Source organism: Macaca fascicularis, chromosome 3, assembly GCF_037993035.2.
Source record: "Macaca fascicularis isolate 582-1 chromosome 3, T2T-MFA8v1.1".
NCBI classification, from domain to species: Eukaryota; Metazoa; Chordata; class Mammalia; order Primates; family Cercopithecidae; genus Macaca; species Macaca fascicularis.
Window position 1 is genome coordinate 58,561,029 of NC_088377.1, and position 12,612 is coordinate 58,573,640.

The window sequence follows — 12,612 nt, forward strand, 5'->3', positions numbered from 1 at the left end:
CCAAATCACACGTCTTCCTTTTGCTGTGGCCCACACATAAAAAGTGAAGGAGAAACAGTCATTCAGTTTGTTACCACAGAGGTAAGAACTCATCCACACCCTGATTCCCCATCCAAAGCTCCTTTTTGTCACTTTTATTGGCAGCTGCAGCTGTCCCAGAAAAAGAAATGAATCAGCTAAGTCCTCTGCCTCCTCATGCACATAAATGCAGACCCTGAGTTAGGAGCTAATGGACTCATAATCCAGGATGGATTCTGCCACTAACTAGTTGCGTAGCCTGAGGCAGGTCATTTAATGACTTGGAATCTGTTTCCTAGTTCATTTAATAGATAATCCTAGTGATAAAAAGAATAGGGCCAGCCACAGTGGCTCAGTCCTGTAATCCCAGCACTTTGGAAAGCCAAGGCAGGTGGATCATGAGGTCAGGATTTCAAGATCAGTCTAACCAAGATGGTGAAACCCCATCTCTACTAAAAAAATACAAAAAAATTAGCTGGGCGCAGTGGCGTGCACCTGTAATCACAGCTATTCAGGAGGCTGAGGCAGCAGAATCGCTTAAACCCAGGAGGCAGACATTGCAGTGAGCCAAGATTGTCCCACTGCACTCCAGCCTGGGTGACAGAGCAAGACTCTGTTTCAAAATAATTAATTAATTAAAAGAATAATATAAATAGCAATAATATGATAAGAATAACCATAATAATGAAAATCCCTTTCCTTATCCACCTTATAAAGTGTTTTTGTGAAGATCAAATAAAGTAAGAGGCGGGGTGTTGTGGCTGGCATCTGTAAGCCCAGCACTTTGGGAGGAGGAGGTGGGCGGATCACTTGAGCTCAGGAGTTCCAGACCAGCCTGGGCAACCTGGCAAAACCCCATCTCTACAAAAGAATACCAAAATGAGCCAGGTGCAGTGTGGCGGCATGCGCCTGTAGTCACAGCTACTCGGGAAGCTGAGTCAGGAGAATCGCATGAGCCCTGGAGGTGGAGTTTGCAGTGAGCCGAGATCCCGCCATTGCACTCCAGTGTGGGTGAAGGGAGTGAAACCCTGTCTCAAAGAGAAAAAGTAAATAAACAAATAAGAAATGTAAATTTTCTTCCATAAAAAAATGCAAAGTAATAAAAATATAACACCTATTGTTGATAGGCCCGTTAATGATGTGATTGCCAATTTCATCTCTGTATTTAGGCTCAGAATGTCCATCTCTGCTCCAGGCGGGAGGCTGGCACTGCCCAGTTCATAATTCTCCCTGAGAACAGTGAAATGTAAGTTCCTCGTGGCTGCTTTTTTTTTTTTTTTTTCTCATTTAAAGAATGTCATGTAGGCTTTTAGGCTTCCCTGGACAGCTTCCATCTGGCATTCAGCAAAGCAAGAGGATGAGATGTCACTGCTATGACTTGTCTCATTCTGGACAGTTCCTTTTACCACACCAGTGACCCTAGGCAAGTAATTCTTATTGAGTATCTTCAGATAGAGAAGAAAGCCATTTCTGATGGGGGATTGAAGGGGAGGGAAAAGAGTCAAACAGCAACAAATTGCAATTTAAATAAGGAAATGCATATTTGTTTGTGCTGAGCACATGAATGAAGTGTGGATTTACCTTGATTCTGTGTGCAGGGACTGTGACTTTTGTAAATATGGGCACTTATTCAGAAACAAGGTCCCTAGAAGCCAAGGTGACCGCTGAAAACCCTTCAATGACTCTTAGTTCTTTCATCGAGTCCAAGTTCCAAAACACAGCTCCTAAGTGTTTCTTTGTTTGTTTTTTGAGATGGAGTCTCGCTCTGTCACCCAGGCTGAGTGCAGTGGCACAATCTCGGCTCACTGCAACCTCCGCTTCCCAGGCTTAAGCGGTCCTCCCACCTCAGCCTCCTGAGTAGCTGAGACTACAGGCATCTTACTCCGTCACCCAGGCTGCAGTACATTGGCTCGTACACAGCTCACGGCAGCCTCAAACTCCTGTGTTCAGGCAATCCTCCCAACTCAGCCTTTTGAGTAGCTGGGACCATGGGTGCACATCACCACGCCCAGCTAATTAAAAAAAAATTTGTCATAGGGACGAGGTCTCACTATGTTGTCCAGGCTGGTCTCAAACTCCTGGCTTCAAGGGATCCTCCTGCCTCGGTCTCCCAATGTGCTGGGATTACAGGCATGAGCCACTGTGCCCGGCCAAGACTTTGTTTTCATAACCAGCTCACAAACACGGCACTTGCCTAAGCCCCTGGCCTTTTGTTTTGGTAACTGATCACAAAGGCAACATGGCTGAGCTTATAATCCTCCGGTAACCAGATCACTAATATGGCACTTGGGTAAGTCACACTTCCTTCTGTCTGTCTTACCAAAGCATGCATAAGGCACGCGGTTAGGAATTACAACCCTCTGTTTTAGTAACCACAGGGAAACATGGAGGCACAGGGGTAAGTGGTAGAAATTTCTATTATATTTAGGAACCAGATCATAAACTTAGCCTGTGTTTAAGCCATAACCTCTCCCTTTTAATAAACAGATCACAAATATGGCAAGTGGCATTCGCTCTCAGATCACAAATTGAGCACACAGCTAAGCTGTGCAATGTGACGTTTATTAGACTCAATTATACATCCTGGCCTCATCTTTTTAAATTTATTTGTTGCTTATGAAATTTTAATTAGCTAAAGAAAAACAAACACTTTATAGAAACAAGGTAACGGAGGCCATAAAGCACATAAACCACCAGCCCCGTAGAATCACTTAAAAAGATAGGTAGAGATCACCTCTAGGAAGTCAGGGAGTCAAGGCAGAGAAAATTGTAGAAGAAACACACCAACCCCATTAGAGACGGCACCGTGAGGGCATCCGAGCAGCCATGGGGTAGACCGAGGACCTTTCCTTGTGAAGCTCTTTTGTCATGGTGGATCATCATATTCGGGGACAGCTGGGAGTTATAATTTGGAATATTGCAAAGCAAATATATACTTCTCTCACTTTGGGGTATATTCCTGCCCGTTGGTGTTAGGCTCGGCCAGGTGATTTGCTTTGGGTAATGAGGTGTTAGCAGTTGTGGAATGAACAGAGGCAATCGGTCATGACCTCTTGTACCAGACATTTCAATGAGAAAAACTTGCCTGCGTTTCTGCTGCCTGGGCCCTGAATGAGTACATGAGACAGAACTGAAGCAACTTTCTCTAGAAGCAGAGCCTCCCAGCTGAGCCCAGCCTGGATCAACCGGGTCTCTGCCCACCTGCGGATCCTGGAACATCAGGGTCAACGCTTCTGGTGATATGACTTAATTTGGGGGTGGCTGCAATCTCACTGTGCAACATTAACTGTTACCCTTGCAATTTCCAAGGGCAACAGTAACAACACGATGGGGGCAGGGAGCAGCTCCAGGGAAAAGGCTGCACAGGTGCACAGGTGGACCTGGATCTGAAGTGGAGGTCAGGTCCAATGAGTAAAAGGGAGGAAACGACCTCTCGTTTCTGCAGTGGTGCTGACCCAGGTTCCGTGGCTTTCACTTTCATAGAGAAACAGCCATGCAGAGATGAACCGCCCTTAAGGGACTTATCTGTATTCCATGCTGTCTGCACATTGAGGAACTGTTTCTGGTTCACTGAGACTCATTCTATTTTATGGCAAATTCTGCCACATTATTTCTCTCTCTCTCTCTCTCTCTCTCTCTCTCTCTCTCTCTCTCTCTTTTTCTGAGACAGAGTTCTGTTGCCAGGCTGGAGTGCAGTGGCAGATCTTGGCTCACTGCAACCTCCGCCTCCCAGGTTCAAGCGATTCTTGTGCCTCAGCCTCCCGAGTAGCTGGGACTACAGGCATGCACCACCACATCCAGCTAATTTTAGTATTTTTAGTAGAGATGGGGTTTCACTATGTTGGCCAGGCTGGTCTCAAACTCCCAACCTCAAGTAATCTGCCCACCTAGGCCTCCAAAAGTGCTGGGATTACAGGCATGAGCCACCGTGCCCAGTCAGAAAATGGTTATTTCTAAATAAGAGTCACTGGGCAGGCAAGGTGGCTCATGCCTGTAATCAGAGCACTTTGGGAGGCTGATGTGGACGAATCACTTAAGGTCAAGAGTTCGAGTTCCACCTGGCCAACATGGCGAAAACCCGTCTCTACTAAAATTACAAAAGTTAGCCGGGCATGGTAGCACAGACCTGTAATCCCAGCTACTCAGGAGGCTGAGGCACAAGAACCACTTAACTCCAGAAGGTGGAGGTTGCAGTGAGCCGAGATCACACCACTGTACTCCAGCCTGGGTGACAGAGTGAAACTCTGTCTCAAAAAAAAAGACAGGCTGGGTGAGGTGGCTCATGCCTGTAATCCCAGCACTTTGGGAGGCCAAGGTGGGCGGATCACAAGGTCAGGAGATCAAGGCCATCCTGGCTAACATGGTGAAACCCCATCTCTAGTAAAAATACAAAAAATTTAGCCAGGAGTGGTGGCCGGTACCTGTAGTCCCAGCTACTCGGGAGGTTGAGGCAGGAGAATGGCGTGAACCCGGGAGGTGGAGCTTGCAGTGAGCCAAGATCGCACCACTGCACTCCAGCCTGGGAGACAGAGCAAGACTGTGTCTCAAAAAAAAAAAAAAAAAAAAAAAAGCCACAAAGTTAGCTCTCCAGATCTGTTGGGCTTATTGTTAACCAGGTAACATAATTAATAGATGTCTAGCCTTAGACGTACGTACCTTGATGGCTGATGTATTTGAAATGCAAGAATAAAGAAAACATTGTGCAAATATCTTGCCATAAAACATGAGTTAACTATAAGGGAAGAAAAGCCTTCTGGGACAATCCTTGGATACAACAGAGAGAGACTCTAAGACACAATGGAGAGAAATCACTGAGTTTTTAGGAGAAAAGGCTTTTACTTAAGAATTTGACACCTGGTAAGGTTATGATTCATCTACATGGTAACAGAATATAAATCAGTTAGGTGAGAGCTCAAGAGCATAAAATCTACCACCCTTCCTAAAGAAATATTGAAAGTGCACATAGGCCCACTGAGACATGAATCAAAATAAGGGGTTCAAGAATGGGGGGAAAACAGGGTCTTAAGGGACTGTTTCTGAGAACTGAAACCATCCACATCTGAAATTTAATTTAAAATAAAGGCCGTAAACACGGCTATAGAACAAAATGGAAATGACGTGGTGATGGGTTGAAAGGGAAAACGTAATATGAAAAACCAATAATTTTACCATAATAAATTGGATCTAAATCCCATATTACATAAGCAAAGATCAAAACGCCAGAACAGGAGGGATGAAAAGGAGGGGGGTGGGGGAAGTACTAATTTGATTATTTAAAAGGGGGCAGAGTTCTTATTTAATTACACTGATTAGTAGATTTATGTTAAGTGGTAGTTGTGGTAACAGGCATACTTATCCTGTTTCAGATTTTAATGGACATGACTTTAGAGGCTGTATAAAATTGCCGTGTATTTTTCCAGATTTTGCTCTGTGGAAAAGAGTTCCAGGAAGTAAAGTGCTCTTCGAAAAAAGGAAAAACTCCTCCATGGTTAATATGAATGGAAATGCAGCATAGGATTTCCCCAACTGGAAATGAAAAAATGAAAAATGCCTGTTAGTGTAAATCTTTTTAAGCAGGCTTGTAGCTAAGAGATCGTTTTTTAAGTCTAGTGTTTGCCAGTAATTAAAGCAAGAAAATCTTTTCTCATGAACTACTGTGGTAAACATGTGGCACTGTCCTCTAACATCCATTCTGTCCCAGATGAGCATGTGACCCAATTTTGACCAAAGATTTTTGGTGCCTGATCGCCAAGAATCACTTAAATCCAGAAGGTGGAGGTTGCAGTGAGCCGAGATCACACCACTGTACTCCAGCCTGGGTGACAGAGTGAAACTCTGTCTCAAAAAAAAAAAAAAAGACAGGCTGGGCGAGGTGGCTCATGCCTGTAATCTTTGATGCCTGCTTTATAGACACAGGGTCTCGGTCTGTCCCCCAGGCTGGAGTGCAGTGGCGCAATCACAGCTAGAGCCCAGTCTCAGCCTCCTGAGTAGCTGGGGCTACAGGCATGTCCCACCACACCTGTGGTATGGTTTGACTGTGTCCCCATCCAATTCTCATCATGAATTATAGTTCCCACAATCCCCATGTGTTGTGGGAGGAACCCACTGGGAGGTAATTGAATCATGGGGGAGGTTACCCCCAGGCTGCTGTTCTGGTGATCGTGAGTGAGTTCTCAGGGAATCTGATGGTTTTATAAGGGGCTTTTCCCTCTTTTGCTTGGCACTTCTCTTTGCTGCTGCCATGTGAAGAAGGACATGTTTTCTTCTCCTTCTGCCATGATTGTAAGTTTCCTGAGGCCTCCGCAGCCATGCTGAACTGTGAGTCAATTCAACCTCTTTCCTTTATAAGTTACCCAGTCTTGGGTATGTCTTTGTTAGCAGCATGAGAACTATACAACCTGCCTGATTCTTAAAATTTTCTTTAGAGAGAGGGTCTAACCATGTTGCTTAGGCTGGTCTCAAACTCGCGGCATCAAGCATTCTTCCCACCTTGACCTCCTAAAGTGCTGGGATTACAGACATGAGCCACTGAACCTGGCCCATTTTATCATTCTTGAGAGAGACAGAAAGGGAGACCCGTAAAAGAGATACTCCCTCTTTAAACTCTAGGTATTGTCATGTCTAGATGCGATGTCTGCAACTGCTGCAACCATCTTGTAACCGTCATAAAAATGACACTTTTGGGCCAGGTGCTCACACCTGTAATCCCAGCACTTTGGGAGTTGAGGCAGGCAGATCACTTGAGGTCAGGAGTTCAAGACCAGCCTGGCCAACATGGTGAAACCTCGTCTCTACTATAAATACAAAAAGTAGCGGGGCATGGTGGCACATGCCTGTAATCCCAGCTAGTCAGGAGGCTGAGGCAGGGAATTCACTTGAACCCAGGAGGTGGTGGCTACAGTGAGCCAAGATCGCACCATTGCACTCCGGCCTGGGTGACAGAGTGAAACTAAGAAAATGATACTTTTCTGGTTATCACCGCTGTGTAACAACTTAACCATTTTATGGATTCTGTGGGTCAGGAAAAACTCAAATGCTGGACTGGATTATCTGAATGAAGCCTTGTTCATGGCGCCAGAGCCGGAAGGAGTCTGAGGCCAGAGGTGCCAACTCAGCCCCTCTCCATGGCCTCTCCAAATGACTCAGTTTCTTCATAGCATGGCAGTCTCAGGCTGGCTGGACTTCTTATGCCGGCATCTCAGGGCTCTAATTACAAATGATCCAGGATATAAGGCAGATACTGCATTCCCTTCCCTGACCTAGGATCACTCTTGCTGCGTTCTCTGGGTTACACAAAAGTCACGTGCCCACCCAGATTCAAAGAGTGGGAAGATGGACTCCTCTCTCTATGGAGGGCTGCCAGGTCACATGCACTGCCGTGGCTGTCTTAGGAGAATGCAATCTGCATGGAAGTCAGCACTAAGGCAGGGAGAGGGGGGCTCAAAGAATCTGGGTTACTGTTGGGCCACAGATTCAACCAACCCTGAAGTTTCCCTGACTCTGTTTTTCTGTTTTCTGAGATATTTTCCTATCCTTTGAGCCATTTAGAATTGGTGTGTTTCGTTTTTGTTTTTGACTTGTTGCAAAAGTGTTCTAACAGAAGCAAACAGGCCAGTGGCAGTGGTTCACACCTGTGATCCCAACACTTTGGGAGGCTGAAGTGGGAGGATTGCTTGAGCCCCAGGAGTTCAATGCTGCAATGAGTTATGGCTGCATCATGGCACTCCAGCCTGGGTGACATCACAAGACCCCTGTCTCCATAAAAAATTTAAAAATTAGCCAAGCACGGTGGTGTGCACCTGTAGTCCCAGCTACTTGGGAAGCTGAGTCGGGAGGATCGTTTGAGCCCAGGAAGTTAAAGCTGCAATGAGCCACGATTATACCACTGAACTCTAGCCTAGGTGACAGAGTAAGATGCTCTCTCTCTTAAAAAAAAAAAAAAAAAAAGAGAAAGAAAAAGGAAAAGAAGCAAACCCCTTATTAACATCCTGCAGGGCTAAGGTGTATGGAGGAAATTGTCCAGACAGTGCTTCTCTTTAGACATTAAAGTCAGAGAGACCTGTGACTGCACGGCTGGGCTCTCTTAGGCATTGATTGAACCTCTCAGAACAAAACCTCAGTTTCCTTATATATAAAATGGGGATAATACTACTAATGAATAGGACAGTTGTGAGGCTGAAATGAAGCAGCACTCATGAAATTTTTATTGTTGGCACAGAGGAAACAGTCAATAAATGGTAGCCTTCGTTAGCACTGTTTGACCGTGACTATTTCGTGGCAATATATGATAGCATTTTGGAGGGAAAACCACATTTTGGATATATCCTCTCTATATTTCACTAAGATATGCGTGTGTGTGTTTTAAGAATGTATTGAAGTCATTTTCCCTTCTTCTTTGAAAAAAAAAATACCCTTTTAAAGGCAAAGAGTCAGGGAAGCATCTGTCACAGAAGGATAGCCTAGAGCTCTTCACTGTCTTAGTGGAGACATATTGCAAACAACCGGAAATCCTTCCAACCTGAGTTAGGCAACAAAAAGGGGCTATGTTGGAAGGACAATAGGAGGTACCACAGAACCCTAGGAGAGGAGATGAAGGATGCAATGACGGTTCTCCAAGGGTAACAAGCGTAGCTGTATTCCATAGGATCATTGATTCAATGACAGTTCTCCGAGGGTAACAAAGGTGGGGTAACAAGGGTAGCTGTGTTCCATAGGATCATCGATTCAATGACAGTTCTCCAAGAGTAACAAGGGTAGCTGTGTTCCATAGGATCACTGATTCAGTGACTGCTCCAAGGGTAACAAGGGTAGCTGTGTTCCATAGGATCACTGATTCAATGACAGTTCTCCAAGAGTAACAAGGGTAGCTGTGTTCCATAGGATCACTGATTCAGTGACCGTTCTCCAAGGGTAACAAGGGTAGCTGTGTTCCATAGGATCACTGATTCAGTGACTGTTCTCCAAGGGTAACAAGGGTAGCTGTGTTCCATAGGATAATTGAAAGTAGAACGCACAACCCTCCCCAGACTCTCACCCCGGAAGGCAGGCTGCTGCCTCTCTGCCCTCCCTCTCTCTGGGACTGTAAGACCCTCAGCTCTTTCTTCTTCTGTGTTCATGTGGCAGGAAGGAGCCTGCATGACTGTATGATGGTTCCGTCCGTTCATGCCTGCAAAGACGGGATGGAATCATCATGGGCCAATTCCAACAAGATCAACAAATCTCAAAGCAGTTTGGAGATTTCTCAAAGAATTTAAAACAGAACTACCACTCAGACCAGCAATCTGATTTTTACTGGAGATCTACACAAAGGAAAATAAATCATTCTACCAAAGACACCCACACATGTATGTTCATTGTAGCACTATTCACAACACCAAAGACATGGAATCAACCTAGGTACCCATCGATGGTGGACTGGATAAAGAAAATGTGGTAGACATACACCGTGGAATACCATGCAGCCATAAAAAGAGTGCAATCATGGCCTCTGCAGCCACATGGATGCAGCTGGAGGTCATTATTTTAGGTGAATTAACACGGAAACAGAAAGCCAAACACTGCATGATTTCACTTAAGTGGGAGCTAAACATTGGGTCCATATGGATGTAAAAATGCCAACAATAAACACTAGGGACTACTAGATTAGGGACGGAGGGAGGGGAACAAGGGCTTAAAGACTAACTATTGAGTATTATATTCACCATTTGGGTGATGGGTTCAACAGATGCCCAAACCCCAGCATTGTATAATATATCCATGTAACAAACCTGTACATGTACCTCCTGAATCTAAAAAAAAAAAGACCAAAACAAATCTCCCAGCCCATCTTGGTCAAGTGTCCGTGTCAGTTTATTACAGGTTAGGAGAAAGAGATGAATGGCTCATATCTCACATAGGGAGACTGGAGATAGCTAGATACTAGGCAGCAATTCATGTGTCTGCCTCTGTCCCAAAAACAAAGTCTCGTCCCAAGAAAACTCTTTGACAAGCAGGATTCACCCAGTGTGACAATGGAGAATTGTGGCTTGAGTGTGAGTCCTCGAATGACTGAAGCAAGCAATACCATCCTGCCCTGTGGGCGCATACAAATGAGGACCCTGCTTTGTCCTGAGAGCTTACTCCGATTCCACTGGATGCTCCTCTCAAATTTCTCCCTGATGTTGATCGCTGCCGTTTTGTCTGAGTTCTCAGAGACAGAATCCATTCTCACCTAAGATCAAGGGATGAGTCTGAGCTATTGGGATTTTGCCCCTGTGGCTTAGCTGATTTCTTCCTGGGATTCTGGCAGCAGGGTTGGTGGCACAAGAGCAAGACATCCACGTTTATAGTCAATTCTGAATTAAGAAAACCTCAGCGCAGCCTGGAATCCAGCCAGAGAAATACACCGGTACATTAGCTTCTCCGCTTCCATTTGCAGTGTTCACTGATGCCTGCAAGCTGTGCTTGTTAGAGTACTTTGATAACATGGTAATACACTTAGTGAGGCAAAAATAAATAATATGGCCTCTTCGAGCTTGCCTGGCTTTGAACCCCATAATTATTAGTACTTCCGTAAGTAATTATCCCCAAAAGCTGACAGGTCCGTTCCTGTACCCTCAGCACTGCCTAACTTCAGGGTTATACCTCCTGTAACTATGTTTAGACTGTAACATAACTACATTAGACTGTCATATTGCATTTTATCCTAACAATACTCTAAATACTTTACTGTAAATTTGATTTACAAGGATTCTTGGAAAATCAGTGAAGGAAAATCCTAGACCTCCAGCGTCCCATGGTAGTGAGAGGCTGTTATTTCATTTTTTTTCTCTGCTAGGCATTAACTACTAAAGGAAGAAATGTGAGGATGGGTATCGGACGGTCTCAAAATAAGAAATGTAGGTGAAATACATAATTTATAGAGAAGCTGGATCTACCATAATTTCTACATCTTCTTATTCTCCCTAAGAAGACACTTCTCCTTTCCCCTCTTTAAATTTCTTTCCTATGAGTCCTGAAGACCTCTCAGAAGCTGGGCTGGCCCATGAATGCAATGGAGCACCATCTTGAATTCACAAATAAAGAACGAACCAGCCAACTACATCAATGCACTCATTGTGATTAAGAGTAAAAAATTGTAGGCCAGGCATGGGGCCTCATGCCTGTAATCCTAGCACCTTGGGAGGCTGAGGTGGGTGAATTGCTTGAGCTCAGGAGTTCAAGACCAGCCTAGGCAACATAGTGAGACCCTGTCTCTATAAAAATATTTTAGAAAACTAGCCAGGCACGATGGTGTGCACCTGGAGTCCCAGCTACTTAGGAGGCTGTAGCAGGAGGATTTCTTGAGCCCAGGAAATCGAGGCTGCAGTGAGCTATGATTGTACCACTGCACCCCAGCCTGGGTGACAGGGCAAGACACTGTCTATAAAAACCAACCAACCCACTATTCACAATAGCAAAGACTTGGAATCAACCCAAATGTCCATCAGTGACAGACTGGATTAAGAAAATGTGGCACATATACACCATGGAATGCTATGCAGCCATAAAAAAGGATGAGTTTGTGTCCTTTGTAGGGGCATGGATACAGCTGGAAATCATCATTCTCAGCAAACTATCGCAAGAACAGAAAACCAAACACCGCGTGTTCTCACTCATAGGTGGGAATTGAACAATGAGATCACCTGGACACGGGAAGGGGAACATCACACACCGGGGCCTATTATGGGGAGGGGGAAGGGGGGAGGGATGGCATTGGGAGTTATACCTGATGTAAATGACGAGTTGATGGGTGCTGACGAGTTAATGGGTGCAGCACACCAACATGGCACATATATACATATGTAACAAACCTGCACGTTGTGCACATGTACCTTAGAACTTAAAGTATAATAAAAAATAATAATAAAATAAAATAAAGAAAAAAATAAAAAATAAAAACCAACCAACCAAACAACTAAACAAACAAAGAAACAAACAAACAAAACCAAAGAGCTAAGCTAAACTCCTCATGGCAAAGCTAACCTTCAGTTTCCTCATTTGTAAAATGGGACTAGAAGGGATCTAATACATTATACTTACACCATACTTATTATGCTCATGGGCACGTATGAAGTATGCTAAATGCCAGCAGCCACAGGCCCTCTATAAATGTTAATTTCCTCCCCTGCGTCCTCTTTCTTCTCTGACAGCGACTGAAATCTGCACACAGATGGCGTTAGAGAATCCAGGAAAGTGTGCTTGCTTTCCTGGATTGCTATTTAAGGGAGGAGAAGTGGGGTAACAGCATCAGAGAAGCAGCTAAATGCACGTTACTCAGGAATTGCCCCCAGTGACTTTTTGGTTGATTTGATGCACTGGGCATTCTGGCATTTATAGAGATGGACCCTGGAGTTGGGACAGTCGTGTCACTTTTGCACAAGGAACACATTGCGGTATGATTTCCCTTTCTCCATAGAGCGGACTACAGAGAGAGGAGGGCTGATTGTCACAGGGTGGCAAAGCGATCTTTCTGAAGCCTCATTCTTGGGAATTCCTTTTATGATAGTGATCTATGTCATCCCTTCAGATGACCCTGCCATCACCCCAGCTGGTATTCGCTCCTCCCAGAAATAG

At 44.8% G+C, this 12,612-nt stretch overlaps 1 protein-coding gene across 8 annotated transcripts in view; it reads right to left on the bottom strand.

The window, feature by feature from the left end:
* The window catches only part of CALN1 (calneuron 1), a 664,605-nt gene that overhangs the window by 55,036 nt on the left and 596,957 nt on the right, over positions 1 to 12,612 (bottom strand). For 3 of the 8 annotated variants that reach the window (XM_074034851.1, XM_045389748.3, XM_074034850.1), the window contains one exon: positions 4,835 to 5,544. The exons of the other annotated variants lie outside the window; for them this stretch is intronic. In XM_074034851.1, coding sequence (XP_073890952.1) covers positions 5,371 to 5,544 — 174 coding nt within the window. In that variant the 3' untranslated portion in view covers positions 4,835 to 5,370. Of the gene's footprint in view, positions 1 to 4,834; positions 5,545 to 12,612 lie in introns of those variants that run through there. 8 annotated transcript variants of the gene reach the window in all.